We start from the raw sequence: 27,736 nt of genomic DNA, 5'->3' as shown, positions 1-27,736 counted from the left end.
GGGAGGCAACACTGTAAAGAGAGGGAGGAGAGAGAGCCTGTTTATGGAGGAATGTGACAGTGTTCAGTGTATGGGAGATGGGACGGAGCGATTGCACCGTACCAGGTGTTGAAGAGGGGTGAAAGGAGAGGAGACGACTCTTCTCCACATGCAGCTGTGCTAGCTAGCAACCCGCTGGAAACGGTTTGTCCACAGTGATCCACGGCTTTGGGACACAACAGCAGCAGCAGCAGGGACGGTGACTGTGGGGGCATGCAGGCTGACTATAATGGAGGTAAGTCAACTCCAGCAGGACTTAAAGGGGTGTTATGGTTGTTAGAGTGGATGTGACGGGGGACAAATGATGGGACAGACTCACTTACAGGCTCCAACTTCCTGCAGGAGTGAGTCTGGGTGGTACCAGCAGACCCCACAGATTGGAGCATGTGGAGCTGCATAAAGTTTGTTTGAACTTAGTAATGAACTAAATGTAAACTGGGTTCATTTTAGTGCCACTCTGAATTATGCCTGTTGACTTCGTTACACATTCTGACTGAAGTGAAGTTTCTGTGCGTGGAAGCAGTCCGAGTGTTTTGCTGCTTTTAATATGCTAGCTGAATTTCAAAGTAAAAGCATTTCCATGTTTGAGGACGTGCCAGCTCCGAATGAAATCTGTGCTTTTAATTCTTTATTTACTTTGCAGAAATACTTCCAACCATGCTCTTTACTTTCAGCACGGTTATTACTGGATGACCCACTGTTGGGGAGCAGGTACACTATACACAGCAATTACAGGAAATACATAGCATCAAACTCAGAGCTGGTTGTTGTGAGTGTTTCAAGCATGAATCAAGCAACAGCTTGTGGGAAATAATACACCCTTTGCACAGAGTCCCTGTTTCAGCTCTGTCACACCTGTGTGCCGCATGTGTTCAGACCTGTTGGGATTGGGAATTGTTGTCCAATATGCAGGTGACAGGGTGTATGGGTAAATATAGAGCACCTGTACGGGCAGGTTCAGCTCTTCTCTGCAATGTTACTTATTGTACGGAGAAAAATACAGGGGAGAGACAGGAGCACAAAGCGAGGGTGTGGAGGAAACAAGCAAAGATAGATCCCTGTCTTTTTGCAGCAAGAGTGAGTTTTTTCATGAAGTGCAGAATTTCTTTAGTGGGTGTAAATATTACATCTCGGCCACTCTCTACCTTTTAAACGTTGCAATTTTCATGGGTATTAAAGCGGCTTAGTTCCATATCTGTTGCGTGTGACAAACCATTAGAGCTGTCATGACCTGCTAAAGAAGACGCGTCCTAAAATAACTGTCCCAGATACCCAAATGCAGTTTCCTTGCATGAGTGAAGGCTCTGTGTCAGAGGCGTGCAGCATCCACACATCCCTAAGAGCCGTGGTGATATTGCAGGGCTCTCAACTTTTCAGTAATTTAAGACATAAATGTCTCAGAATACGAGTACGCCAAGCATCAGCCAACAGCAGGTGAGTATCCGCCGTGACTTTTCTAAATTATGACATTGCAACAGTTTTAAGAAGCCTGCAGGGTTTCCCAACACTGAACAATTTAGCATTACAAGGTCAGGGGGGCTTTTATTTTGAAGCACAGCACAGGTATCGCCTGAGGAACAGATTTCCAGCAGCTTTCAGAGAGATATAGACCCCTGAAAGTGAGCTCATTGTGTCTTCTCTTACTCCCACATTGCACCATCCACACACACACAGCAGATTAGGAGGATGGGAGGATGGTTATGCTCCAGAATGACAGCCTTATCACTGATTCTTCAGCTTGCAGGGTCAATGGGCCCCAGTGCCAGGAAAAGGCCTCATTCTTTTCTACCTACCTATGCGAGCCCACTGTGATATGATATCACACACAAATATACAAGAGGGACTTTACAGAAATGATAAATGCAAGTGTTAAGTGAGTTTATGTGAAACGTATCACTCACTGGTACTAAGTTGAAGAGCTTTATCTCCTGATCTGACACCAGCAAACATCCCCTTTTATGCTCCTGCCACCAATACGACTTCTTCTTGACAACAAGCCTTTCTGAAAGCTACATTATTGCACCAACAACAACAAAGCTTTTATGACGTTCCATTCAAATGTCAAATTTATGAGGCTGTCCTATCACGCGTTAATGACACAGCCCGCTCAAAACAAGCCACGGCTAATGGAGAAGGTAAACATTTGTGGGTAATGGAAGGGCAAATTGTCTAAAAATACTTCCACTTGTTACAATACATTTCCACTTGCTGTTTATAGAGTGGGATAAAAGCCTCGCGCGTAAATATTTCATGGAGTATGGAGCTGGCCGGTGAGCTGCCGTATCCAACAGAAGACACGTACATGTCTTTGAAAGTACTTCTGGACAGATTCCAGGTAAACCGCATGAGTTTGAAGCGCCACGAGAAAGCTCGGAGACATATCGTGAGACGGTAGTAAATCTTGTTTGGACGGATACAGCTCGATAAAGACAAATAAGAGGTAATATCCGATATCTAATTTTAGGACTCCTTCAATTCATGAGCATCACTTCCCATCCTCATCGCAGCTCTAAAGGCTCCCATTTAGACTCCATTAAAAAAACATTTCCTCTATACTCCAGCTGCCAAGGCTATGCAAATGCTTGTAATACACTGTATTGGCCAGCCATTCAAGTGCAGTTAGCAGTGCAGACAACCTCCTTATCTATTAAAACCCAAGGAGGTTGATTGTTTGGTTGACCTAATGGCTCATTCGGATGCACGTAAAAGCATCTGAATGCAATCTCATTTCGACAGAGGGGGGCTTGACACTAAAAGCCGGCCTCCAGCCTAAGACTTGGTCACATGACTGCCAATGAAAGACACTGTGATTGAATTAATGAGAATTAAACACAGTTTATAAGTCATTCCATGCATTCAAACACTCAAAATCAGAACAGAGGAGACATTGACTTCTAACTGGACAATACATCCGTATCAGTGTTAGCAATGTTAGCTCCACAGAATATAAATCTCTCTCGCACACACACACACACACACACACACACACACGGCTCCCTCTCCGTGCCTGGTATTCCATCTCCTCACTCCAGGGCAGTAATGAGTGTCTGGTATTCTGCTCTTCACCATTCAAGCCCCATTCATGCTCAATCTCCTTTACAATGCACTAAAAGGATTACCCAATTAGCCACTATTGGATGCCATAGTCTGTGTGTGTGTGTGTGGGTGCAGAGTGTGTGTGTGTGTGTGTGTGTGCGTGCTCGGTCAGTAGATAGATGTGTTAGCATTGAAACTGAAAGATAGATGGCTGTCTGTCCCCTACACTTCATTCCCAGTTGATGTTCTGCTGGAGGCCACATTATTCATCCACACAACTCAGGCCCAGTGAGTGAGACACACGATGGAGAAGTGTGTGTGTGTGTGTGTGTGTGTGTGTGTGTCCCACAGAGTATGACAGAGAAGAAGACTGAGTATCACAAAGTATTACTCAATTATTCAACCTGTCAGCCCGTCATTCTCTGGAAATATACTCTCTGCCTAAGAGGAAGAAGAAGCTAACGCACGACCATGTCACACGTGAGTTTCTTCTTCTTCTCTCTTTAATTTGTGAGTTTAATTTCCTCCGTGTCATGCCTGATATAATGGGCACTACTTTATTTTGTGTGAATCATCAGTTACTTTATGCGGAGCACAGATCGATTCTAGTTATCTAACAAGTTACATCCTGCTGGGAGCGGTATGTTTAGCGTATATTCAGAGGATCGATTAGCATGACTAATCTGGACTACTGTAAGATTAAAGGAACATTACACCTTAATTTAGTAATGCTTCAGATTGATTTCATTCTTTACACTTTAAAAAACAATGTTTATGTAATGCATATAGGAAACTCTGAGGACACTAAAAGCTTTATTCTATCCTTTTAAAAAAACAACAGTTTCTCTAGACGGACTAAATCGTCTTTGAATTTACTCCCTGAGAAGCCACGGTCTGATCTGCTGCTCCACATGTTAATGGACCAACATGGATGTTGTGCAAACGATAACATCAGACTTTTAGCTTTTTTTTGAAACGTTGCTCTTCAGTGTTTGACTCCTGCCGGATGTCTTTGATGTCAGACATGCCTGCCGGCACTTGACCACACAACAGTGGAAACAAACTGCGCTTTCATCTCCACCAGATCACAATGATATCCTAACCTTGACATGAAAAAAAGAGCAGACATCCACTGAGATGGATTTCCTGCCGCGAGGACGTTTGAAATCTACGAGATGCAGCGCCGACTTTATTCAAAAGGAATGAACGGCTGTGAAATTTGAAAATCACCTTTAAAATTTAAATATACAAATCGAGAAAAGAAACTTGCTGTTGCAAGGAAGCGCAATCCAACCATTTGACATGCCAGTTTACTTACGGTGGGTAATATGGTGATGTCATTAAGGTTACCTTGGCCTTTGAGTTTATAACAGAAAATCCCTATTAAATAAAATAGAACAATTTGCACTATTTGACTGAGTATGTTTTGAATGAAGACTTTAAGAACTATGATACACTAAAATCAATTAGGTCAATTCTACTTAACATTTCTTATTAGATGACACAACTAATTACTTAATACAAATGAGTAATAATAACTCTTGACACATAGAGACAGACAATTTAGAGTCACCAATGAACCTTACGAGCATGTCTTCGGACTGTGGGAGGAACCCACGCATGAACAGGGGACAGCATGCAAACTCCACACAGAAAGGCCCACTACGTCCGAACCCGGGATTCAAACCAGGAACCTTTTAGCTGTGAGGCATTACCGCTAACCACTGCACCACCTCCGTGCAGCCTTTTGACAACTCAAGATGCTCATATAAAAATAAGTTATGATCAACATTAGCCTCGTGTTCATTTACACAGATTTCTTGTCATAGAAGGACACGCCGACTTCAAATCGTCTGGTATATCTAACCAATAAATATATAAACACTTTCATTCATTCTATGATACACAGCATACAGAACAAACGTTGACGCATGCGCACTTTGCCGTACAGGCCAAGTATCTTTGGGTAGGTTTTATTATGTTATTTTGGGTTGCAGTAGTCACTGTTTAAAATGAGGTAATGCGGGTAAACTTTACTCAACCTTCACTTGCTGACTTATATACTTTTAGTATAATTTACACAATTTGCATGGATTTTATTTACTGCCTTAAAAAATCCTTTTTTACAGCGTGGAGTTTAGAGACGTGAGTATTAGCTTGGTATTAAGATGCTGTTGTTGCATTAGGGGAAAGTGCTGCAGTCCTAAAAGTCAGGATATCTCAGCCTCTACTGCATAAATTTTGACTACACAAACTTTATCTTCAATTCCCAGTTATTCAGCCTTTCAGTGCAAAAGGTTAAAGAGTAAAACATGCTTAGGTCTTAAGTGTGCCAGGGACGGAAAACGCTTCAGCAGGTTGGGGCTTCAAAATAAAGTGATGCTGCGTATAAAAATTGTACGTGTGCTTAAGACGGCACACAAAAACAAAGAACAATAAGCTGTCTGAGTGTGACCTAAAAAAACAGACACACTGAACTAGATAGATTACACGTGCATCTGTTAGAAATTACCATACAGACAGTGAGAATTAAAGCGATGCCATCTGGCACAGTGGCAGAGTTAGAGGTACAGTGAGAACAGAGCTGAGTTTCATGGTCATTGTGAGACAGGTATAAATCCTGGACCTTTATAGCACGCTGCTGCTTTCCACTGCCTGTGCTAATGGATTGGCTATGCTCTCGGAGTGTGTGTGTGTGTCTGCTTGTGTGTGTGTGTGTAAGGGGGGTGTATTGTCAGCTGGTCCTGTGTGGGGACAGGGCTTTGTGTCAGACAGGTCAGCTGGGGCTCGAAAGCTAGGACGACACCCGCCCCTCACACACAGCAACCCCCTGCCTGTGCACCCACACACACACACACACACGTGTGCACACACCCTTTTGTGCACACACAGAAAATCATGCAGCCAATCAGATATAAGATTAGATGCATGCATGCATCCACACACACTCACCCCCACAATCCCAGCTCACCAAAGGTCTTAAATCACAGCGTCCCCTCAAAAGCTGCAAGGTCAGAACATTTGTGCTGCTTATTAGAATGTGCAATAAAAAGATTTTCAGATCACTTTAATATTTGCATCAAATGGAAGTGAAATTGAGCAATTTTATACAGAAAGCGAGAGGGAACATTAAAATGAACTCGTCCTGACAAACAGGCTCGGGGGGGACTCATCGAGGAACAAAGGTAGTCAGCTGAAAGGACGAGTTAGAGCTGCTGCTGAAAAGGATTCTATAGAGATAGAGCACATTATTTCATCGGTGGGTAAAGAGACTTTATTACAATTTAACACTTTGTAAGTGCTATACAGTGTGATGCAATATGATGTAAACCTGTCTGCACATGTTGTAACCTCACAGTTGAGGCTCACGCTGCTTCCCACATTTGTTATTAGCTCACTTTTAACAAACTACTTTCTTTATTGATCCTCCTGTGATGATACCAATGAATCAGCTGTTTTCTATCTGCAGATATGCGGTAAAGCTGTCTGTTTCCTTCACATTAACAGGAAGTATACCTTTACTTGTGACAAAAATGGGCTGTTAGATTTACTCTTGTTTTGTCAGCAGCAGAGCTAAGGGGCCGTATCTTTCCTGTTGTTGTTGTTTGTTCGTTTGGAACACAGCACCTTGTATATTTTCCTGTCGCGATGTTTGATTGTATTTCATCCACAAGGTGTTTTGTCAACAGTGTGTACTCTGTGGGATGCTCCACGCTCCACTGCCTCGGAGAGACGTGCACTCCAAAAATGGGACTGTGTGAGAGTGTGCGTTAGTCGTGCGGATGTGTAAAGGTGTGTGTTAGAGAAGAGAGTGTATACAGGCAGGATGGTGGTAAATCACTATAAAACTGAGGCTCTCCAGCTCTCTCATTGTGAGCACTAGTCATTTATTTAACACTCAAATATGGTCCTGGGCTGTTTGGGGAGAATACATCAAGAGTCCACACAAAGAGCGGCACACTTCAACAGACAAAGAGCGAAAAGAGAGAGGGCAAGCGCCTTTTTTTTCTCTTTCAGATGAAGTGTTGTTTGTTCAGGGTGGGTGCAGGGCTCCGAGTGGGCCTGGTGGGCGGAGGGAGGGAGGGAGGGAGGGAGGGGGGAGAATGGTTATTACACAGTGAATCGATGCACAAACGGAGGGTGTCAGCGGGTGATAGTGGGGAGAGGAGGGGGTACACCGAGGGGGTGTAACAGATCTTTTGTGAAGGCTGGGAGTTAATCACTTGAGCGGCACACGCCAGTTCTATGGGAGCACATGTTGTACACTGGCTCCCCTGGGGGAGGCGGGAGGTCCTGAAACACACACACACACACACACACACTGAGCTGAATTTACATGTCAGTTATAATGCAAAGCTGGGCCCAGGCCGGCTAGAAAGACATTAGACCCACCCCCTCCACAAAACAGTTAGCAGACCCTCCTGGCCGGGCTGATAGAGAGAGGTTTGCATTCAGGGCGTACACACACGCAGACACACACATGTCTGCAGGTTCACTTTCTCCAGCACCGGGCTTATGATTCAGCAGGCGCCGCGCAGGAGATGGATGCTTAGTTTGACCTGGCAGTAAGTAAAATCTATTGTTTCATTACTTCAGTCTGATGTCGGTGTTGGATGCTAATATGTGAGAGTGATAGTGAAGGCTGGATTTAGAGTCAGCTGCAGACATTCAGGGACAGTAGAGGAGAGGCGGTCACAGTCATGTCAGAGGCTGTTTACATCAGGGACTGCTGTGCTTTGTGCTACTGCAGATATAAATTCAACATCATATACCATTACTCAACTTTTTTTCCTTCGCATTGCAGAAAACATTTTGAATTTCAGCCTGAGCAGAAATGAAAATCAGAAGTGAAAGTGTGCTGGAAGACCTCCAGCTGTCTGTGTGATTGTTTCATGGTTAGAAATGTTTTTGTAATTAGGATTATCTCTCCTTTCCTGTCATCTTTGTATTCTGCTGTAGCAAACCGCTCAAACTTTCCTCTGTGTGCATGTTCCTCTGTCTCACTTGCTGTCTGCTGCTGATGCTCCTATTATTCTCCTCATCATGAAACATCTATTTTGCACACATCTCATCTCGCTTATTGTTGTTTTCATTGTCCCTTGATGAAAAGTGACAGCCCCGATCAGCCTTCCCGCCTTCCATTCAGGAAGACAACACGGTGACAGTTGTGTGTATCCTTACACACACCACAGTGCAACCAATAATTATGGATTAGCCCAAAGTCAATGGCGATGTACACTAATATGTGACTTAGCATGGGCCATTAGTCACATGCTTTGTTGGTGTGGCCATTATAAAGTGCTTACAGGCTGAGGACCAGGTGGTTAGGGGAGCCCACAGGCCTGATCAGCCAGTACGGAGGCTTTAAGGCTACTAAGTCACTGCTGATGGGACTTTTCCCCTGTGGGTTAGAGATCATGGCCAGCAACATCTGGGGTCTGGTCGTCTTTAATAGGAACGTGGAGACAATGAATAGAGAGCATCACTAGTATCTCCGTCTACAAATGTCCTTAAAAACACATGCTCTGTGTGCCTTATCAAATCTTTATATCATTACGCGAGCCAATGACACGATTTAAAGAGAGTTTTTATGTGTATAACATTTCTGTGTGGTCCGTCTACTCTGTTCAAAATGGTTGTATTATTCAGATGGCAGCACCAGGCAGGTTTTGAGCAGGCAGTAAGTAGCCTAATTGCCAGTTTGTTCAGAGGAAGGGCACCCAAAGGGTTATTTGTCAAATTCAACAGCCGAGCCATAAATCTCCAAACACAAAGCCAGGCAGCGAGCCAAGGGGACTACTTTTTTTCACTTTGTTTGTTTAGTAAATGTGAACACACCTGCTTCAACACTGCATGTCTGGACTGAACAGGAAACAATAAATTTAATGGAAATGTGACCTGGTTTTGTCCTTTCATTAAACAATCTCCTGTTTGAGGATTTACAACTACACACTCTGTTTCATGTGTATCATCATCTTCTTGTGTTGCAGATGAAGCCACTGACTGAACCTCACTGGGGTCATGAGTTGTGTCTTCCCTTCACCTGTGTATAACTCGACCAGCCCGACCCACCCCTCACCTATGCCTGCAGGACCATGGGTAGTGTCAGCAGCCTCGTCAACGGCAACAGCCTCAACAGCAAACACTGCAAGGCGTCCGACTACAGGTTGAAAAAGGAAACAAACCCTCACAGAAAGAGCGGAGGCTGCAGCCTTGACAGTTTACTCAGGTGTGGTTTCACTCAGGGCTCTTCAGCCACTAATCACCCCTCTAAAGGCCTGACCCACTCCCGATCGGGTCGAAGTGAAGACTTTTTTTATATCAAGGTGAGCTCAGGTGCATCAGATGACATCAACGCTATAGATTTTAAGTAATAAGTGATAAATATTAGACGTATACTGCACTGGACTTATTGAATAAAATTTCATTAAAGCTCTTTTCTGTTCCATATAAGGTGAGCCATAAACCGAGGTCAGCGTACCACAGAGGAGGACCGATGGATGATCATGTAGGTGGAAAGAACAGAGATCGGGAATCAGATGGGCGACCTCAACCAAAACTCGTGCTCATGTCAGGGAACATGAATGAAAGGGTGAGCGGGATGTCCATTATGTCTTCTGCCATGCTTTGTCAAAAAGATACAACTAGTTTAAGAGAACACGTTTTAGAGAAATAGTGGACATTTTTGAGGAAATATCCATATGAGCCTTCTTGCCACAAGTTAGATTACAAGATTAATGGCAAAATGGTTAGCTTAGCGTAGCGTAAAGACTAAAAACAGGGGGAAACAGCTAGCCTAGCTCTGTGCAAAGCAAATGCACTGGCTTGAAAGAGCATTAACATACCAGAAAAATGTATCTCACTCATTAGTTATAGTTTATGTATCATTTGTTTATGCTGTCTAAAAATCAAGTGTCAAAACAAGAATTTTTGGAGGATTATTTACCCGACGAAGAGTTTGCTAACAGCTAGCGCTAGAAGTTAGCGCTCCTTGCCAAGAAACCGCAAAATGGTAAATTGAAGTTTTTAAATTTAAACAGAATCATAAAGATAAATATTTTTAATCTGTGAGATTTAGGAGATGTTGGTAAGTAATTTTGTTACCCTTAGACAGAACCATCCGAGCTTATTAGCCCTAGTTTTCAGATCTTTAAGCCTAGCTTAGCTAACTGGATGTTGGCAGTTGCCTTATTGTTAGCATGCAGACATGAGTGTGGTATCCATCTTCATATCTAACTCACAATAACAAAGCTAATCCATGTATTTGCCAAAATGTAAATAGGAATATAAAATTATTGGGAAATGTAGTTAGAGTTACATATTAACTGATATCCTGACGATATGCTCATTATGCTCCTAGCCTCACAAAATGTAGCTTACTTGACTGGATCTTTTGCTATATGGTCTTCTTACAACCACTAAGTAGTCATATACTGCCTAACTGCTATAGACTTTGGGAAGCTTATGGCTGAGTAGAGGATAAAACATGCACAGCAGGTAGGTTTAATTGGTGGCAGCCATTCCTCATAACCTGCGTTGAACCGTCTCACTTTATTAATCACCCCCCTCCTAGATTAATGACCTAAGAATGCCTTGATCTTCTCAAAGGAAGTCATTTCTGTGCCAAGAATACGTAGGCAAACTGAATCTGCCTCAATAGGTCTTTATTCCTCAGAGGCCAAAGGGTGAGAAAGGAGAGGAATAGGAAGCAGCTTTAAAAGAGACAGAGCAGAGAATGAGGGGGAGAAGAGAGAAGAGAGAGATCGAGGGCCAAAGAGAGTTTGAGGGATAGAAAGCCGGAAAAAAAGAGGAACGGCTTCCTCGTCATGAAGTCACTGAGAAGGAATGCTGAGCTCACAAGCTTTACCTCTTAGACTTCAGCAGTAGCTCATATTATTAATATCACAGAGAAGAGCTATTCATCTTCGCTCAGACAGCACATGGGGGAGAGAGGTGGGATGCAGAGGGGGGGAGAGGAGGACAGAGAGGAGGGGAGGGGAGGTGCTGCTTGTGACGTTCTTGGACAGCACAGATGGGGCATGAGGAGTATAAGTTCATCTTGGAAATGAGTTTTCTCTTCTATGACAGTCTGGTGAATTTTACTTTTACAACTGCTGCCGTGTGGCCGTTAATGCTGCCAGCTTGTAGTGAAGCAATTCTGCACGCTTCAGTGCTTCAGTTTCTAATAAGAAAAGACACGAGTGGGAAAAAAATCTACCCTTTTCATTTCAGCACGTGACAACATTTATCTCTGTGACGGACAGTCTTTATGATTTTCAGAGAGTGACCCGTTTGTGGCTCTTTGTGATCTCCAGAACAGTAAAAGAGGACGTGCTTTCTGCAGTGCCGACAGCTAAGAGAAGCCGCTGAATACAAAAACAAAAATAGAGATGAGCCCCCCTGACTGTGTGTCATTTCACTTTTCTAGACCTCCGCTGAGAAGTCATTGGTCCGTTCCACTGCCTTCAAGCCTGTGATTCCCAGGAGTACGACCTCCACAGAGACAGGCCAGCACAGCCTGGACCGCATCCTTTGTCCTCTGGAGAAATCCAGGAGTCCAGATATAAGACACAAGCAGGACACCTTCTCTGGTCTGTATTTATTATATTCATAAACTGCTCTAAAAGGAGATTTTTCAGGTTGAGTGATAAATTACTCTAAATTAAAATGTCATCCTTTTTCCTCTTAGGGACTCTCTCAGACTCAGGACGTAACTCCATGTCTAGCCTTCCCACCCACAGCACCAGCGGCAGCCTAAGTGCTTCCACAGGCCCTGTCAGTCACGGTGATGGCAGCTCCGCTCCCGCAAACAGCCTCAGCAAGGGAGCGCAGCCCAATTTCCCTCCATGGGTCAACGGCAACAGCGCTAACCTTGACTGTAGCTACAGGGCCGGTTCAAACAGCGGGGGGTTAACATCTAAGGCTAATGGGGAAGCTGTCTCCCCACTTTGTGCAGATGAGACGAGCCCTCTCTCTCTAACTGCGGGCGGAGTTCGGTCCCCTATTACGATGGATGAGTCGCTGATTGAACGTTTGGAGCAAAGGCTGCTGGAGAGAGAGAGTGAACTGCAGGAGCTACAGGTATCAGGCTAACACATTAGGAGTAAACACGGGTGATCTAAATCAAGATCAGGACTATTTATCAGCAATTAAGACTAAATAACCATTATTGACTTGTCTCCTCCTTAAAATAGGTGAGTTTCGAGGAGAAGGAAGCTGACACTTGCCAGCTGTTTGAGGAGAGGCAAAAGTACTGTGCTGAGGAGATGGAGGGGCTGAAGCAGCGGTGCTCCACAAAGCTACGACAAGTGTCCCAAATGGCTGCAAAAACCCAGCAAACCCTCCAGCTGCAGGTCAGCCAGCTCCAGGTCAGCCCACTTTCTCTTTTTTACTTCTAGTTCATCATCTTTTACAAACCTATAGAGTTAGAGAGAAGAATGTCATCAGCATTGAAATTCACCTTGCATTCTTGTGTGAAAAATAAACTCTTTCAGGTAGAGAAAGAGAGGCTCCAGGAGGATGTCTCAATGCTAACCCGAGAGAAGGATCTCGTTGAGCTCAGACTGAGGTCTTATGAAACACAGGGCACACAGCTCGCTCCGACACTCGAGGAAACTCAATGGGAGGTGAGTCATGAGTCACATGTGTGATATCAGTGGGGTTGGAAGCCTCGTAACAGACGACACAATCCAGTGCAACCTTGAAGGCGGCTGCTGAGGTGTGAGAACATAATGTCCTTCCATTAGAGGAAAAATTCAGCTATTTGAATGAGGTTTCAGCAGAAGCATAAATCAGAAGTCAGTGATACTAAACTTCTTTCACTTTTCGTCTGCTCATAATTTTTCCTTTTAACATCAGGAGCATTAAGTACCCCGTCTTGAATAGAAAACTCTTGCTTTGTTATCACTGAAGCTCTGTTCGCAAATATAGGTCTATTATCCTCGTCGCACAGTTAGTTCAAGAGAAATAAGATGAGCAAATCCTGTTTTAAAAGACCAAGAAGTCAAATGATGTGTGTGATGTGAAAGGGGTCACTTGAGGGATGAACCCAGTGAATTATGACTAACTGTATGGATCGCCTTGAATCAAAGGTGTTTTTAAGCATCTTTCAGATTTATTTACAGCCTGCAACTTTCTTTCTGCTCTCATCAGACCTGTGTTTTAGCAGCAAACAAGCTCTGATCAACAAATTGTTAGCTACTAGTTGGTTAACAAAGTGAAGCATTAGGTCCCGTGTCCAGTAACGGTTCTTTTTGCGCTGGCAGCACCCACGACCTCAATTTCAGAGCGCTTCTTACCGTCGCTTACTGTTGCTAGGTTACAAAAGTTGTCTGGCGGCACATCTGCTTCCCTTGCTTGGGACTGTTAAGTCTGCTTTAAATTGCTCTGTACACATAATATTTGCATTTATTCAGGAAATTTTACAAAGAAAACATAAAAACGATGGAAAGGTGATGAGAAGTCCCGCCCCTTGTTGATTTTAATTGATCTGTGAGGGAGGAGTGACACTAACGAGTACGGCGGTGTTCCAAAAGTTTAACTATTTTTAGCTGAGAGTGCTGTGAGCACAGCGACAATAAACAGCTGAACTGTGTTGGTTTTATATAGAAAATAGGCGCAGGCAGCTGCAAAAAATGCAGTGAGTGGACACAGGCCTTCAAGCAGCCAAAAGAGAAACAGAGCTAAAAGCACAGTGAATATTAGACACCAGAAATGTGACTTAAACTAATGTTGCTCTGTGTCTGCTTGGTGTTAATAGAGAACTGTTCAGTATCACTTCACACAACAACTTAAATCAGATACTTATCGACTCTTAAAGGACCAGTTTGCAAGATTTAGGGGGATCTGTTGGCAGAATGGAAATCTGATATATAAGAAAGTTATTAATCACCTGAAAAGAGTGGTCAGAAGACTAGAAAAGCGCTCTGTAAGTACAGCCCATTTAGCATTAACCATGCAGCCGGCAATGTTTCTACTATAGCGCAGAATGGACAAACTTAACATCGGTTCTAGAGATGGCCTCACATGTTCTTGCTAGTGTCATGGCCCATGATGGTTCTATAGACTTGGAAGAGGTGCTGTTTGCAATCTGCAGCCCCAGTGCTAGATGCCACTAAATCGTTAACACTGATCGGTACTTTTGTCATGGAATGAAATGACCAAGTAGTAGTGCACATGCATGCAATTGCATATGATCTTATGGGCGCTGGATTAGCTCAGCTGTTAAATCAGCGGCGCATGTAGAGGCCACAGTCCTCTATGTGGCGGCCCAGGATTCGTCTCCCACATATCGGCATCAGCAGATATGTGATTTTTCTGCCGATATTCTCCACCGATAAAACAACGCGTTAATTATGCCGAAATGCTAGATGATTCCCTAAAAAAGCTTGACTTAAGGTGACATTAACTCGGCACGACTATGCACGTGCACTGCCTGCGCAAAGTTATCAACATAGAAATAAAGACTAAAAAGTCACAGAAACTCGAGCCAATGAATTCAACTTAAACAACTTTTACAGCTCTTGACTAGCTAACAGTTAGCTCGTCATTTTACCGGACTTAACATCATCAAACACGCACAAAATACACTTGCTGCCAAAGCCAATGCTAACAGAGTGTAACATAAACATCAGTGCATAACTCACTTACATATTCCTGTATGCACAGACGACAAAAAGAGTCCGTCTGCGATCACTGATGTGTCCGTAGTAAGTCCGGGCATGTCTCCCTCACTGCCGTGTTTCAGGGGGATGCTGCATTCAGGTGCACTCAGAAACGTGAGTGATCAGACACGTGACCTTTTGTACAACACCTCTTCTGTCAAGCATGAAGAAGGGATGGCAGATGTCTGTGGTATGGCAGTTTTTGGCCAATACAATAAGAGTAGGCATGATATCAATTCCACGACAGGGGAGGCTTGATGTTCTCTGCTATTAGGTGGAAAAAACATGTGGCTAATATATCGCTATCGGAATCAGCAATCGGCAAAAAGGGTTGGAAAATATCGGCATATCGGATATCGGCAAAAAAATCCAATATCGTGCATATATGTGTATGTATATCAAAGAAATGATTACTCTAATAGGTTCATCTTCATAACTGTCTCTGTCCAAATGCAGGTGTGCCAGAAGTCAGGGGAAATCTCCTTGTTGAAGCAGCAGCTGAGAGACAGCCAGGCTGATGTCAACCACAAGCTGAATGAGATCGTCAACCTGCGGGCATTACTGAGGGAGAACACAGCCAAGATGGAGACGCTGGAGAAACAAAATAAAGAGCATGAGGACAAACTCCACTCCCGCACCATAGAGGCTGAGGTGAGTCTGATGATGATTCAATGGCTATTCATCCCACAAAGGCTTTCAAAAAGGACGTGTGAATAAAATGCCCACACGGTGCTTGTTAGATGAAAGCGCTTTTAGTTAGGAAGGATACCTGCTATTATGTGCTCCACTCCACTGTGACCTTCAGACTGTTTTCAGTGTCCTTGTTAAGGCAGACTTATATAATCAGTCTTAAAAGGAGAACTTATTAGACACTTCACATGATTAGACCTGTTAAATCAGTCCAAACAGTCTCCTTAATTGCTGCTTGTGTGTGAATATTTTCATTTTTAACTCAGGTGTGTCAGAATGAACTCCAGCGCAAGAAGAATGAGGCTGATCTGCTGAGAGAGAAAGTGGGCAAACTGGAGACAGACATTCAGGGGATGAAACAGGACCTGGCCTTGGCTAAAGAGCAGAGACTGCAGCACAGTTTGCAACATGAGGCCCACACTCAGGCCTCGGAAAGACTGATCCAAGGCTCAGACTCCCCTGCTCAGTGCCAGGAGGAGGAGAGCAGCACACACGTCTCGACAGAATCACTCCAGAGGGAAGTGGAGAGACTGAAGCGGCAGCTCAGCGAGGAGAAGGATGCTCAGGAAAAGCAGGCCAACAACTTTGCGCAGGAGAGGCTGACTTGGAACAAAGAGAAGGACCGGGTGATCAAGTACCAGAAGCAGCTCCAGATCAACTACCTGCAGATGCACAAGAAGAACCAGGACCTGGAGAGGATCCTGAAGGAGCTGACGGCTGAACTGGAGAGCCGAACAGAGCTGGGCATGGACCTTAACTACAGCTCAGGGTTACAGACGTATGACGATGTTATTGCCACAGAGATTTGATGGGAGCACTCACACACATTCAGAAAAGGGAGACAGGCACTTGACTGTATTTCACCACATATATTTATGCTATTATTACCTAGAGATGATTCACTGCTAGTGTTTACATGGCTTATTTAATAGAGTCTGCATAATCTAGTGACACTGTTAGTGCTTGATTCAAAGTTAATTCTAAGTTATTTCATGTTCATATGAGAATATTGTTTATTTTTCTTACCTTGCTGTCTTACAGGATCACTCACCTTTCAAATTATGCACTATTTCTTATATTTAAATGCAATTTATTAGTCGTTAATTGATACCGACCAGACAATGGATGATTAATCTGTTTCATGATTAATGTCTGATGGTGACACATGATAAGCAGGGTGGTGGCTTAACATCTGTCCCTTCCAGCTCGTGAAATGGCAGTGATGTATCATCTATTGTCAGTCTGGTTACTAGAAGCTTCATTAATTAACTTAGCTATGTGTTTCTATGTTACTGTATGCTCCCATGCTAACCATTCTTAGAGGGGATTGTGCATGGAATAATAGTTTTAATGATTGCAGTCATTTTAAAAACAATACAAAGGTGCTGTGAATATTTTTTGTACTCACACTGATGTCAAAGAAAGTTTTGCACTTCAAAATACAAGTTCAAAAATGTTTAAACTGTCGCACGTCAATTCAAGTCAAAGTTTCATTCATTATGCAAACAGACAAAACTGTTTATATTTAAAGGTATAATAAGTAGGATTTTTCCTTGCATTTTGTCATTAACACATTCAAACTGGGCCCCTCCTCCTGGGCTCTTCATTACCAGAAGCTCACTCTCACTCTCTCATGCAAGAACACGCCCACCCCGCCGAGCTAACACGGACAGCATCACGGTTACCTTTGCGCTAGCATGCTAACTGCCGGTTGGCTTTGTGCTAGCTGGTTTGAGGCACCTACCTGTGCAACAGAAAGAAGGCCAACTCTGCATCGCTCTTTCGCCATGTTCGCCAGTCTGAATGGGGCCCAGTTGCTAATTTGAACCACTCCTACACTCACCTATACGCTGTGATTGGCTCAGGGAACCACAACAGCGGCCCTCCTGAAAACGTCCAGTGCAAAACAAAACAACAGAATAGATGCAGAGGGAAGGGCTTCGCAAGGGTCTGCACACACACTCACCAAAACTTACTTATTATACCTTTAAGCAATATGTGTGATATTGATTTTATACAACAGTTACACAAGCAGCAAAAAATTGTAAAAAGTAATAATCAACAACAGATTATTACTTTTTGCTCCACCAACTAGTTTTGTTGCCGAGCAACACAAACATTCACCTGCACTCTGTGTCTACAGGTTACCACAGATGTATCTGTGGGTTTTAATTTATAAAAAATAAGAAATAAGAGTCTGTTATGTGATTCAGAGGTTACAAGCATAATTAATCTAAACATAGACCGTCTGCTGTCCAAGTAACCAAGTAATCTGATTGGATAAGAGGCATTCCACGAGTGCTGATATAGAGTACAACATCACTGGGACTTTTCACTCTGTGTATCACTCCGCCTCATCCAGGCGTTCTGAATACTGTTAATTAACATTACAGCAGACCGTGTATGTTTAGATTATTAGACTTGTACTTCTGTACCTCAGCTGTGATGATATTCAGTACATCACTCCCTCTCATGTGATATTGCCTAATTATCACCTGCAACTTTCTGTCATTCTCTGGGTTTTGTCAAAGTCAAACTTTCTGTACCTGAGCACATTTCAGTGATTCATATGGTGAGGCAGTCAAAGCAGGCGCCATACAAACAACTAATATGACTCATACAATAACCATCACTCCACTGAACAGATATTTATATATGAAAATATGAATTTTCTTGACGAACAAAAACTTTGAAAAGGTTACATAAACCTGAAACTTTATGAACACAAGTCTGAACTATGCAGAAAACATAAGTTTTATTAATCAATATGTAATGCAACTTCCTGATACAGTCGTGTCAATAATACAGATAACACCTCTGGCAGATACCAAGGACTACTGCAGTTTTAGGGATTCACTCTGTGTTCTGTTTGTGTTTAGAGACAAAGAGAGAGAGATTAATGTGGGCTGGATAGAATACAATAAAAGCAAATATTTTAAGAGTAAAACAAAGGGGGAAAGGGTGATCTCCCAGCTTTGCCTACCTCTCTCCCTACATTGTTCGTTTGTGAGAGTTAGCTGGCACGGCTCCACTCGGAGACAAACACTCCTTCCTCGCAGCAGCCCCGGACATTTGGCTCTACTGTTTTGGATCTATTCCACTTCTCACAAGGGCACAGCAGTTTGAGAAGCAAAAGTTTAACTACTCCCACCCACTCAATACTCTGGGGCCAACACAGAGTATTAAGCAGAAATATATGCACACACTGCGCTGGTCAGGGATGTGTGGCAGTCTCTGTAATGAGGCTGCTTGAGATTACTCAGCTACCCACCCTTACATTACAGTACCGCAGCAGGTCAGGGGAGATTTGGAGGCCGACAGGCTTAAGTAGAACTGTAAGGTGAGGGGCTGTAAGCAGTGGCACTTCAACTCAAGTGACTGATAAGTGTTTTACAGCGCTTACTCTGGGACTTGGCAAAGAAAAGTAGGCAAATATGGAAGTAGCAAAAGTTGACGCTGCAGCCGTGGTACTAGAGAAATTTCTTATACAAAGTCAAACACAGAGCTGACTGAGCGCCTTTGGCAAATAAGCCTCAGTGAAACAGCCGGTATGCTGAGTTAGAATTGGAATAAGCACCAACAAAAAAGCTAGTGTGCAAACACGGGCGATTTAAAGCGCAGCAAATGTTTGTAATTTGTGCATCAGTGCTCATTCTAACACCTTCGCTTATTTACTGAACTGTATCATGAAAATATCTACATCTGTTTCAGCCAACAGACTTCACTGAGGCTCTTTTTGGCCAGAAAAAATGGAGGGAACATTTGTCTATGTTCAAACATCAAACTATATCATTGGACTAATCTGCATTATGTTGGTTTTTAAGGATGACTAGAACCGTCCTTTGATGCACTTCACAGTTGAAAGGTACCTAAGCAAGCCACACCACAACGAACAATGCTGTGCATTTTAATGTACAGAAGTTTTGTCAAACACAATTGTTTCTATTTATTACATAACTTCACAAGCAAATGCTGGATTTAGAAATAAACATGAATGCTGTCGATATGTATTCAAAGCTGTCAGCTGCACTCTTTGTCGGTCCCTCATTATCATTCTCCAGCCCCCTTACACTTCAATAATGAGAAGATTGTTTTCCTCTCTGCTCTAATCATCTAATATCGGCCTTTATAGTGTTTCCTTCCTCACGCCGCAGCTCTCTACAACTCAGCTTCTGTCACAACTAAGCTGATTGGGCCAAATCAAGACTGAAATCAAATTAAAGCCCATTGTCAGTGCGCATGGCTCCGTCGCTGACATGAAAGGAGGACCACACTGAGGAGATAAGGGAGACTCAGTCGCTGCTTTGACATGAAAGACAATAACAGAGCTGGGTGGGTGTGTGAGGGGATTTCTTACTCAAAATAACTATGTAAGAAGCACAACCTACACTTCATCAATGATATGATTGTATTCTTTAAACATAAACCCTTGCATGCGGTGTTCTTGTGCAATAAGTATGCAGGAATTTCAGCCATGACAGAGGAAGAGTTCTTTCTGTTATTACTCTAGCTTTCAGTATTTATCTTTTTCAGAACATCTACTATTTCAATTATAGCAGGAGGTGGCAGAGAGGCTTTTTGTAAGGTTATGATATAAATCTCTTTGTATGGACTCAGCTGAACATACAGAGTTCTGGTCCAGCAGATGTCTGCGTGTGATTGGACAGCAGTTAGGCAGCCTACAGAAGACACTGGGTGATAATTTGGCCCTGCCCCTGCAGTGACATGATAATAACGCACTCATATCCTGCTGTGATTCTCCTGATCGGCTGACAGTCAAGCACAAAAGAGCCTGAATCCATTAGTAATGGCGCAGCGCTTCTGCAAACCTGTTCAACATACAGAAAAGGACTCTATTAAATATTCCTAGACAAGAAATGTAATAATTCACAATTTGGACAATTGTGGTGAAATAGGAGTTTGCACTTCATTTTCCTTCCCTCACCGCTAACATCATAATAAATATTCCATACTGGTAAATAATAGATGAGTCAATAACCCTGTATCACTTTCTACCTTGCCCTCATTACTCATTACACACTCACATACTCAAATGTGCTATGTCCTAGCTATACCCGCGAGCAATTAGTTGCTGTTAAATATCAGGGGGCTAGTTATTCAGCCATGTATTTCATATTTTTATTGGTTTATTCCGAGACCTGAATGCAGTCCAAGCTACAGCAAACACAGCCTCAGCAAATCCCCAAGCTCCTCCACAGTCAGCAAAGTAATTGGGGAGGGAGTCCCACAGGGTCCAAGGCTCACTGTGAACCCTCTGCTACCGACAAGTTGAAATGGCAGTGGAGGTAGATAGGAGTCAGTTTGCAAGTGTGTATATGTGTGTGTGGAGGAGGATATAAGTACAGGAGGTGGCTTGAATACTTGGTGTGAAAAGGCCCACGGTCTTTAGAGACTCGCTGGTTGGCTGGGAAACCATCTGGTACCCCAACCCCCCAGCTGCATCGCCTATGGTTCACCATTTCTATGGGGATGTAAAATTCTGCTCATAGGGGGGGCTGGAGGGGGGGAGGCTGAACGGATGCCAATTTAAGCCCACTGCTCAAAATTTGTTAATTAACTCTATCTCTCACACAGAGAGAAAGTTCCTTTGTAAGAAATTCAACCATTCATCACAATCCAATTCTTTTATTCTAAAGCTTTGCCAGCTATCAGCTTTTGAAATTAGCGGGAACAGTTAAACATGGGATAAAAAGATCCATTAGTGAATCCATAACTTTAAAGAAGCACAAAAAAACTGAAAAGGGGTTCAAGAACATTTCAGAATTTAAGGCCAGATTTTAAAATGTGCTTTGTCTCCAACTTCATGGGTAATATCAGGATGATACATTTATTTGTTAAGACCCACATTAGTGTATTTCAAACATACATATTCATGAAAATGCTAATGAGATTCCCAGTTACCGTTAAGGCTCCCTGCCACGAGGGAGAACATGTCATTGAGTTTGATTACAAAACAGACCAAGCATAATATGAGACCTACTCATTTATTTAATGACCAAATAATGCCATATACCTTTATATACATAAATGTATGATGAGGCTTTCATTTAGCAACAACCAAGTGTGTCAATGTTGTACACTGACTCTGTGCACTGAAACAAAGTGATCGTATCCCGAGGTGATGATAAAACGAAGGTGGGTTGCACTGTTTCCATTTAGCTGAAAGAGAAAAATATATTCAAGACGTTTTACTTCTAATTCTACGCATGCATATGTTTGACAGGATGATTTATTTTGACTTACCGATATGGCATTTGACTGAAGATGTCCCTCTGTAAGTTCTAATTCTACAAGACAATCGGTTTATTAAGGCCCATTTTCTATTCATCTGCATTTAAACAACAAATGATACGGATGATGGATGCCCCCTTACCTTTCTCTGTGACAAACTCAAACTGAGAGGCTTTTTGTGAGGTATTCTTTTCTATCTTTAGATGCTTGACTGCAAAGGAAAAAACACAACCAGATATCTTTAAGTGTTTTTAAAAAAACAAGGAGCAAACACTGAAACACTTCAACCGATATATATTTGTATAAAGAAAGCAAATAATCTCAGGTTTTGCAAGAAATTTTGGCACGCTGTGAACATTTTGTCATTAATACCGAGGTAAATTTGACAACGAGAAAGTAAAATGTGTAAAAATGTGGTCGGACTACATTTTATGGCATGGGGGACAGTACTGGTAGTCTGTCCATTGGCCAGTCCAGACTGAATTATCTCTAGAACTATTATGTTGATTGCCATGAAATTTGGTACAGACAAACTTGATCCTCAGATGTTCACAGCTTATTACTGTGGCAGTCCTTCTCATTTTTTTTTTAGCGCCACCATAAGGTTGTTTGTGGTTTTGAATAAAATGTATCAACAACAGTTGGATGGATTGCCATGAAACTTGCTACATGCATTCAAGCCCACCTCAGGAGGAATTTTCTTCCCTTGACTTTCCGTACAGCACCACCATCAGCTCAAAATTGCAGTCCATTTTTTGGTCTTATGACCAAATATTAGCAACAAAAGAAATCCCATCCCACCCCAGCGTCAGGTCTGCTTTGTTTATGTTGCTAATTAGCAAATGTTTGCATGTCATGATGAGCATGGTGTAAAATTTAAACCTGCTTAACATGGTAGCATTCAGCGCAAGTTAGCATGCTGACGTTACCAGTACCCCAGACATACGGTTAGTACTGCCTCACACAGCGCTGATAGCATGGATTGAAGATTTTGTCTTGTTCATTTTCTTTCAAAGGCAATGTAAATAGTAGTTTTATTCAAAGTTTGAGGAATAGATTAAACATTTTTCGGGTTTCTCAGCTGTTCATAACATAAATATAGGTCCCTTTACTTGTAACACAACGTGAAGCAGTATACTGGGTAAACTGAGTATACTGCAATATGCTCTAAAGTTTTGGGCAGTATAGGCCTTATAGGATTGCCGAAGGCTTCAATTTTAAATAAAAGCATATATATTTGAGTCTTTTTGATGAAGACTGTCAGGTAGCACCTGATAGAGTGTCCTTGCTTATGATCCAGTTGTTAGTCATGTACAATTTAATGTTGACAAGGACATTAACACAGATACTTTAAAAAAACACTTAATAGAGTTTGAATACTGTCATAAGGAGTAGGTATATCCAAAAATACCATCTTTAATCAATTCATTCATTGGGGAAGATGACAACCTCTGTTTACAGGTCTTCATGTAAGACTTCAATGCAGATAATTATTTTTCTTGATTTCTCAAACAATTGAATATAAAGTTAACACTGTCTACTATACCATCTATCTACTGTCTACTACCACAGCTTACATACCATTGTAGCTGTCCACTGTCACTGCAGCAATGTTCGTGGGTTCAGCAAAGCGAATGATGAACTCTTGGGGAAACATACCGGTGGACATCCAAAACGTCTTAGTGTTTCTGGGTGAAACAAAACAAACAGACATCAAAGGTTAACATTGATCACATGGATTTCAGGATTCAGTAGCACTGAACATAGTGACTGCCTGGCATTGGCTTGGACTTCGGGGATTTTAAGTTAACAAAACAGTGTTTTAAATATATAACTCGCTACTCACCCGTCAATGATGTTCTCTGGTGGGTGATTCTCATCGCTGGAAGCAGCGACGACTACTTTTGCACCCAGCGAATTTAGAGAGGAATCAATCATCTTCAGTGACGCACAAAACAATGAGTTTAATCTCTGCTGCGGGCCGGTTGAGGACAATGACAGCTATTTACACGGTAACACCCAACAATCTGTCTTGTTTATGGGTATTTGAGAAGTCGACAACTAACGCTTTCTATACTCGTTGCCAAGCCAACCAATGCGTCGCAAGATATACACGTCATTAGCGCTGCAGTACGTCACGTATACGATGCACGTTTAGTTGTTTGCAATTAGCTAGCAGTTAGCAGCGACATCTACACATCTTCACATGGCGAATGGATGCAAAGAAGCGTTGTTCACACGCGGAGCTGGACAGGTTAGTTATAAAACTAGTGAGCAGAAGATGACAAGACGTGAACCTTTGTAGACGGCTAATTTAAAGATTTGGTTGACATGTTGAGCTTGGAGGCTAAGCTACAAACCAACGCAGTTCAGCTAAGTTGGATGAAAAAAAGGATAGGGAGAGGAAAAAAAGCATGAAAGAAATACACCTGTACCTGGAGAGTTTCTTTAGTCGAGATTTCGCCTTATCGTAGACCTATTATCATGTCTTGTACAGACAGCACGTGAATTAGCTTTAGCTGCATAAGGATGCTGCTATCATTTCCTCTCCATAGTGAAGGGGATGCAACAGTAAACATGTCAAACCAGAAGTCAGGGGAAGTGCAAACATTTGCTGCTCTGTTAAAGTGGCTTAGCGGGTAAAAAAATCTAATGAACAAGAGTTCCACAATCCCATTCACATGTTATCTGTCTTGATTTGCATTGAACATGAAAAGCTTGTTCAAAGATTAATGTTTGATCTGCAGAGTCCCTAATTCTCTTGTTCCCTCTTCCAGAGTGACGATTCAGACATATGGGATGACACAGCACTGGTGAAGGCTTATGACAAGGCAGTTGCGTCATTTAAGGTAAAAATAACGCTTGGTAGTGTGTGTGAACATGTATCATCTATCTTTTTAATTTTGTCACTTACGTCTCAACTCTTGCTTTGTGCGTCAGAATGCTCTGAAGGGTGAAGATGAGCCGCAAGCTTCTAAGAAAAACCAACCAGGAAAGAAACGCAAGAACAACAAAAAGAACCAGAGCAGGAAAAGAACAAATGCACCACCAGACAAAGAGGTGTGTAACTGGAAATAACAACATTCAGAATTTTTCTGGCATATTTTTATGCGCCAGGTTAGGAATCAACTTCATAGGTGTAAAGCACAATTTAACACGCACAACAGCTTAGTTGATTCAAAACCTACATTAGTGTTGGAATTAGTGTCTTGTTCTTCTTTGTTATTGTGCATTTGGTTGTATGGTCACACTTTGACCCTAATTCAAGTTTATGTTGTGTCACAGTGGCAGGTTGGAGACTCATGCTGTGCGTACTGGTCGGAGGATGGCCAGCTGTATGCAGCCACCATCTCCTCCATAGACGAGAAGAGAGGCACCTGTGTAGTTGTTTTTACAGGATATGGCAACGAGGAGGAGCAGAACCTGGAAGACTTGATTTCAGAGATATCTGAGGGTGATGAAGACACAAATACCAAGGTAAAGATGTGCAAATAATGGCTTTTATTTATAACTATGAAATGCGGTACAAGTAGTGTATTTTATTAAAGTTTATTCACTTTCTCTTACTTGCTTATGGAACAGGTTAATTATGTTGAACATTTCATTCCTTGAGTCCTTTGTGTCCGGTGGGGTATTATATTATTCCCTTGTGTCAAATGAAGACATGCCATCTTTAAATAACTAAATAGAATGACCAAATTTTCTTACTATAAATGTCAGGTTTGCTGTCAGTTAGTCAGAATAAAAGGAAAACTTTGCAAACATGCACAACACAAATGAAAAATGAAAAGGAATTGGGTGAAATGTGATTAAATACTCGCCAAGTTGTTGTCCTCTTATTTAAACTTACTGGTGTTTTATTTATTTAGTTCCCTCTACAGTGGCCAAATAAAATAAACTGCATATTTCTTTATTCAGCCAATAGACTGGATATACTAGCTGGGGGAAATCGTTGACAGATGAGGTCAGTTAAGGCAAAGTGAGATAAATGTAATTTACAGTCCACGATCTTTATCAAGTTATAACTCCTGGAAAGCGACGAACATAACAAATTGCTATCTAGCAGTGTCATCAATCCAGTGATTAACTTGTAATAAGTAAAGCACTTGCATCTTAAATATAATTTCAATTAATTTGGTAATAGATAAGTTAATATTTGTTTTTTCCTGTAGCTTCTTTTCATTGGTTCCTAAATAAGATCGATAATTAAGATAAGAATAAGATAATTCCCCTATGTGTAGTCACCATGATATTAAAAAAAGACAAATCAAGGTTAAAGCAAAATGTTTTTGCAAATAAAGGTGAATGAGGCAGGATCATCGACGGAGGAGAGCGACAGATCGACCCCATCAAACCAACACAAACAACAGCCTCACAGTAAACCCCAAAAGTCCAAGGCCCACAAAGAAGCTCCTCCTATGTGGCCTCCTGGTTTCCCTGGTTTCCCTCCAGGCCCACCTCCTATGCATGCTTTCAGACAGGTGAGAAGCGTGAACCCCTACATTTCCTTATTAGTAACTAACAGAATAACACCAGCCTGTAAATATATTATGAAAAGTTTAGTTCACTAAAGAGGGTTCCATTTATGCCTTTTGTCTGCCTCTTTTTACTCCTTGTATTTTAATGTTTGCCTGTAAGGCACCTTGTAACTTTGGTTTTAAAGGTGCATTATAAATAAAGTTATTATTATTATCAATTAAAATCCTATCTAGTAATACTGAGATCACTGAGATCAACTTTTATGTCCTCTATAAGGGGGGAGGCAGACGACCTGGTGGTCACGGGCCTGTACCTCCTTCCTGGCCTCCCATGATGCCCTTCGGTCCACCTGTGAGTAGGAATATACTTGACACTTATTACAAATACAAAAACTACACTGACATTGTTTTTATTTGGGCAACAAGCTTTAAGTTTACAAGTAAAAAGTGCACCTTTGCTCAACAGTCAGTTAAGCATCAGAGTAATCAAAACCAAATATTCCTAGAATGCAGCATCGACTTCGTTACAAGCTTTTTTCTTTTGAATTCTCTCCACAGATGATCCCTCCTCCTCCACCGATGAGCCCTGACATGGTGGATGATGAGGCCTTGGGCAGCGTGCTCATCTCCTGGTACATGAGTGGATACCACACAGGATACTACCTGGTATGTGCAACAGAAACTAGCTGAATTATTATGTGCTATAAAAGGGATTTGCAGCTTTTATAAAGGTTCAGCCTCTTGAATTATGAAGTGAAGCGCAGGGGGCATACTGGGTAATTTGGATAAGGTTTAGCCTTTTTGGTGTAGATGGTCCATTATGCCTTCTAGCTAGAAGCGTCTTTTCATTAAATTCTTCCAGCTTTTTTAAAGGTAGGAGTCCTTGATGCTTTAAAGGAGAGCTACAGTATATTAACATCATGTTCTTTTTCTTTTTTCTTTTTTTTTTCACAGGGGTTGAAGCAAGGGCGCAAAGAAGCTGCCAACTGGACAAAACTGCACCACAAATGAAAAGATCAACTCAAGATTTACTAGTTTCAGTTACACAGCGTGTCACCTGGAGCAGCAGACACCCTCCCTGTTGTGCCTGAAGTGTGTCCTTCCTGTCTCTCAAAGAGCTCTTTATGAACTGTACGTGCTGTAAACTGAAAGTTCTCAAGAGTTCAAGGAGGAGAGTTTTGTATTCTTTTGTAAATAGATTAAATAAAGGCTTTTGGAGCACAGGTAATAACTCACTGATGGATTTGTTTTTATTGCACTGTAGCGTAGATAGGTTGTTGTCAAACGTAGTGGCAAGTAGATGCGTGTAATAGTAGTACATTTCTTATTCTTTAGAAATGTATTGTTATTGAACTAATCAGAAAAAGAGGGTATTTGTGGTATATAATTTATCCAAATGGACATACAGTATGTCAGTCATTGATGTGCTTGTAATGGCACGTGTTGTCCAGCAGAAGTCAGACTCGTATAATGTATTCACGTTACAGGAAAATGTGGCATGAACACAAACTAGCTAGGTGTTTTAATCTTTGCAAAACCACTGCCAAACAGACAATCCCTCTTCACTTCTAATTGTAC

At 42.1% G+C, this 27,736-nt stretch overlaps 3 protein-coding genes across 4 annotated transcripts; 2 read left to right on the top strand and 1 right to left on the bottom strand.

Moving 5' to 3' along the window:
* The first annotated feature begins 54 nt into the window (after positions 1 to 54).
* On the top strand, positions 55 to 16,836 carry lzts1 (leucine zipper, putative tumor suppressor 1). Of its 2 annotated transcripts, none has more exons than XM_069683327.1 (9): positions 55 to 274; positions 9,066 to 9,401; positions 9,530 to 9,667; positions 11,504 to 11,666; positions 11,765 to 12,156; positions 12,270 to 12,443; positions 12,570 to 12,701; positions 15,195 to 15,389; positions 15,695 to 16,836. In XM_069683327.1, the coding sequence occupies exons 2-9, from the start codon at positions 9,171 to 9,173 to the stop codon at positions 16,235 to 16,237; spliced, it is 1,968 nt and encodes a 655-aa protein (XP_069539428.1). In that variant the 5' UTR covers positions 55 to 274; positions 9,066 to 9,170; the 3' UTR covers positions 16,238 to 16,836. The 2 variants fall into 2 exon arrangements, with proteins under 2 accessions (XP_069539428.1, XP_069539427.1); XM_069683326.1 differs by lacking the exon at positions 55 to 274 and adding an exon at positions 7,610 to 7,640.
* A 4,594-nt stretch (positions 16,837 to 21,430) lies between these two features.
* Positions 21,431 to 23,733, bottom strand: hspb11 (heat shock protein, alpha-crystallin-related, b11). The gene is made up of 5 exons (XM_069683698.1): positions 23,527 to 23,733; positions 23,262 to 23,368; positions 21,823 to 21,891; positions 21,693 to 21,736; positions 21,431 to 21,608 (listed from the first exon to the last, which is right to left on the bottom strand). The coding sequence occupies exons 1-5, from the start codon at positions 23,616 to 23,618 to the stop codon at positions 21,516 to 21,518; spliced, it is 405 nt and encodes a 134-aa protein (XP_069539799.1). The 5' UTR covers positions 23,619 to 23,733; the 3' UTR covers positions 21,431 to 21,515.
* A 96-nt stretch (positions 23,734 to 23,829) lies between these two features.
* On the top strand, positions 23,830 to 27,380 carry smn1 (survival of motor neuron 1, telomeric). The gene is made up of 8 exons (XM_069683289.1): positions 23,830 to 23,934; positions 24,458 to 24,529; positions 24,621 to 24,740; positions 24,966 to 25,157; positions 25,982 to 26,161; positions 26,436 to 26,510; positions 26,717 to 26,824; positions 27,113 to 27,380. Exons 1-8 carry the CDS (start codon positions 23,887 to 23,889, stop codon positions 27,167 to 27,169), a joined length of 852 nt encoding a protein of 283 aa, XP_069539390.1. The 5' UTR covers positions 23,830 to 23,886; the 3' UTR covers positions 27,170 to 27,380.
* The last annotated feature ends 356 nt before the right edge of the window (positions 27,381 to 27,736 follow it).

This window comes from Semicossyphus pulcher, unplaced genomic scaffold (assembly GCF_022749685.1).
Source record: "Semicossyphus pulcher isolate SPU_LCO1_2020_fin unplaced genomic scaffold, fSemPul1.0.p SCAF_6, whole genome shotgun sequence".
In the NCBI taxonomy this organism is placed as follows: Eukaryota; Metazoa; Chordata; class Actinopteri; order Labriformes; family Labridae; genus Semicossyphus; species Semicossyphus pulcher.
The sequence above is the reverse complement of the archived record's forward strand: the minus strand, read 5'-3'. Positions and strand labels throughout refer to the sequence as shown.

Coding starts and splice junctions, on each gene's coding strand:
- hspb11 (XM_069683698.1), bottom strand. CDS start 23,618: ATGATTGATTCCTCTCTAAATTCGCTGGGTGCAAAAGTAGTCGTCGCT. Junction 21,892..23,261: donor GACAGTGGACAGCTACAATG/GTATGTAAGCTG, acceptor TTTCCTTTGCAG/TCAAGCATCTAAAGATAGAA. Junction 21,609..21,692: donor TTCAGTCAAATGCCATATCG/GTAAGTCAAAAT, acceptor TTTCTCTTTCAG/CTAAATGGAAACAGTGCAAC.
- smn1 (XM_069683289.1), top strand. CDS start 23,887: ATGGCGAATGGATGCAAAGAAGCGTTGTTCACACGCGGAGCTGGACAG. Junction 26,162..26,435: donor CTATGCATGCTTTCAGACAG/GTGAGAAGCGTG, acceptor GTCCTCTATAAG/GGGGGAGGCAGACGACCTGG. Junction 26,511..26,716: donor TGATGCCCTTCGGTCCACCT/GTGAGTAGGAAT, acceptor TTCTCTCCACAG/ATGATCCCTCCTCCTCCACC.
- lzts1 (XM_069683327.1), top strand. CDS start 9,171: ATGGGTAGTGTCAGCAGCCTCGTCAACGGCAACAGCCTCAACAGCAAA. Junction 12,444..12,569: donor TGCAGGTCAGCCAGCTCCAG/GTCAGCCCACTT, acceptor AAACTCTTTCAG/GTAGAGAAAGAGAGGCTCCA. Junction 15,390..15,694: donor CCCGCACCATAGAGGCTGAG/GTGAGTCTGATG, acceptor TTTTTAACTCAG/GTGTGTCAGAATGAACTCCA.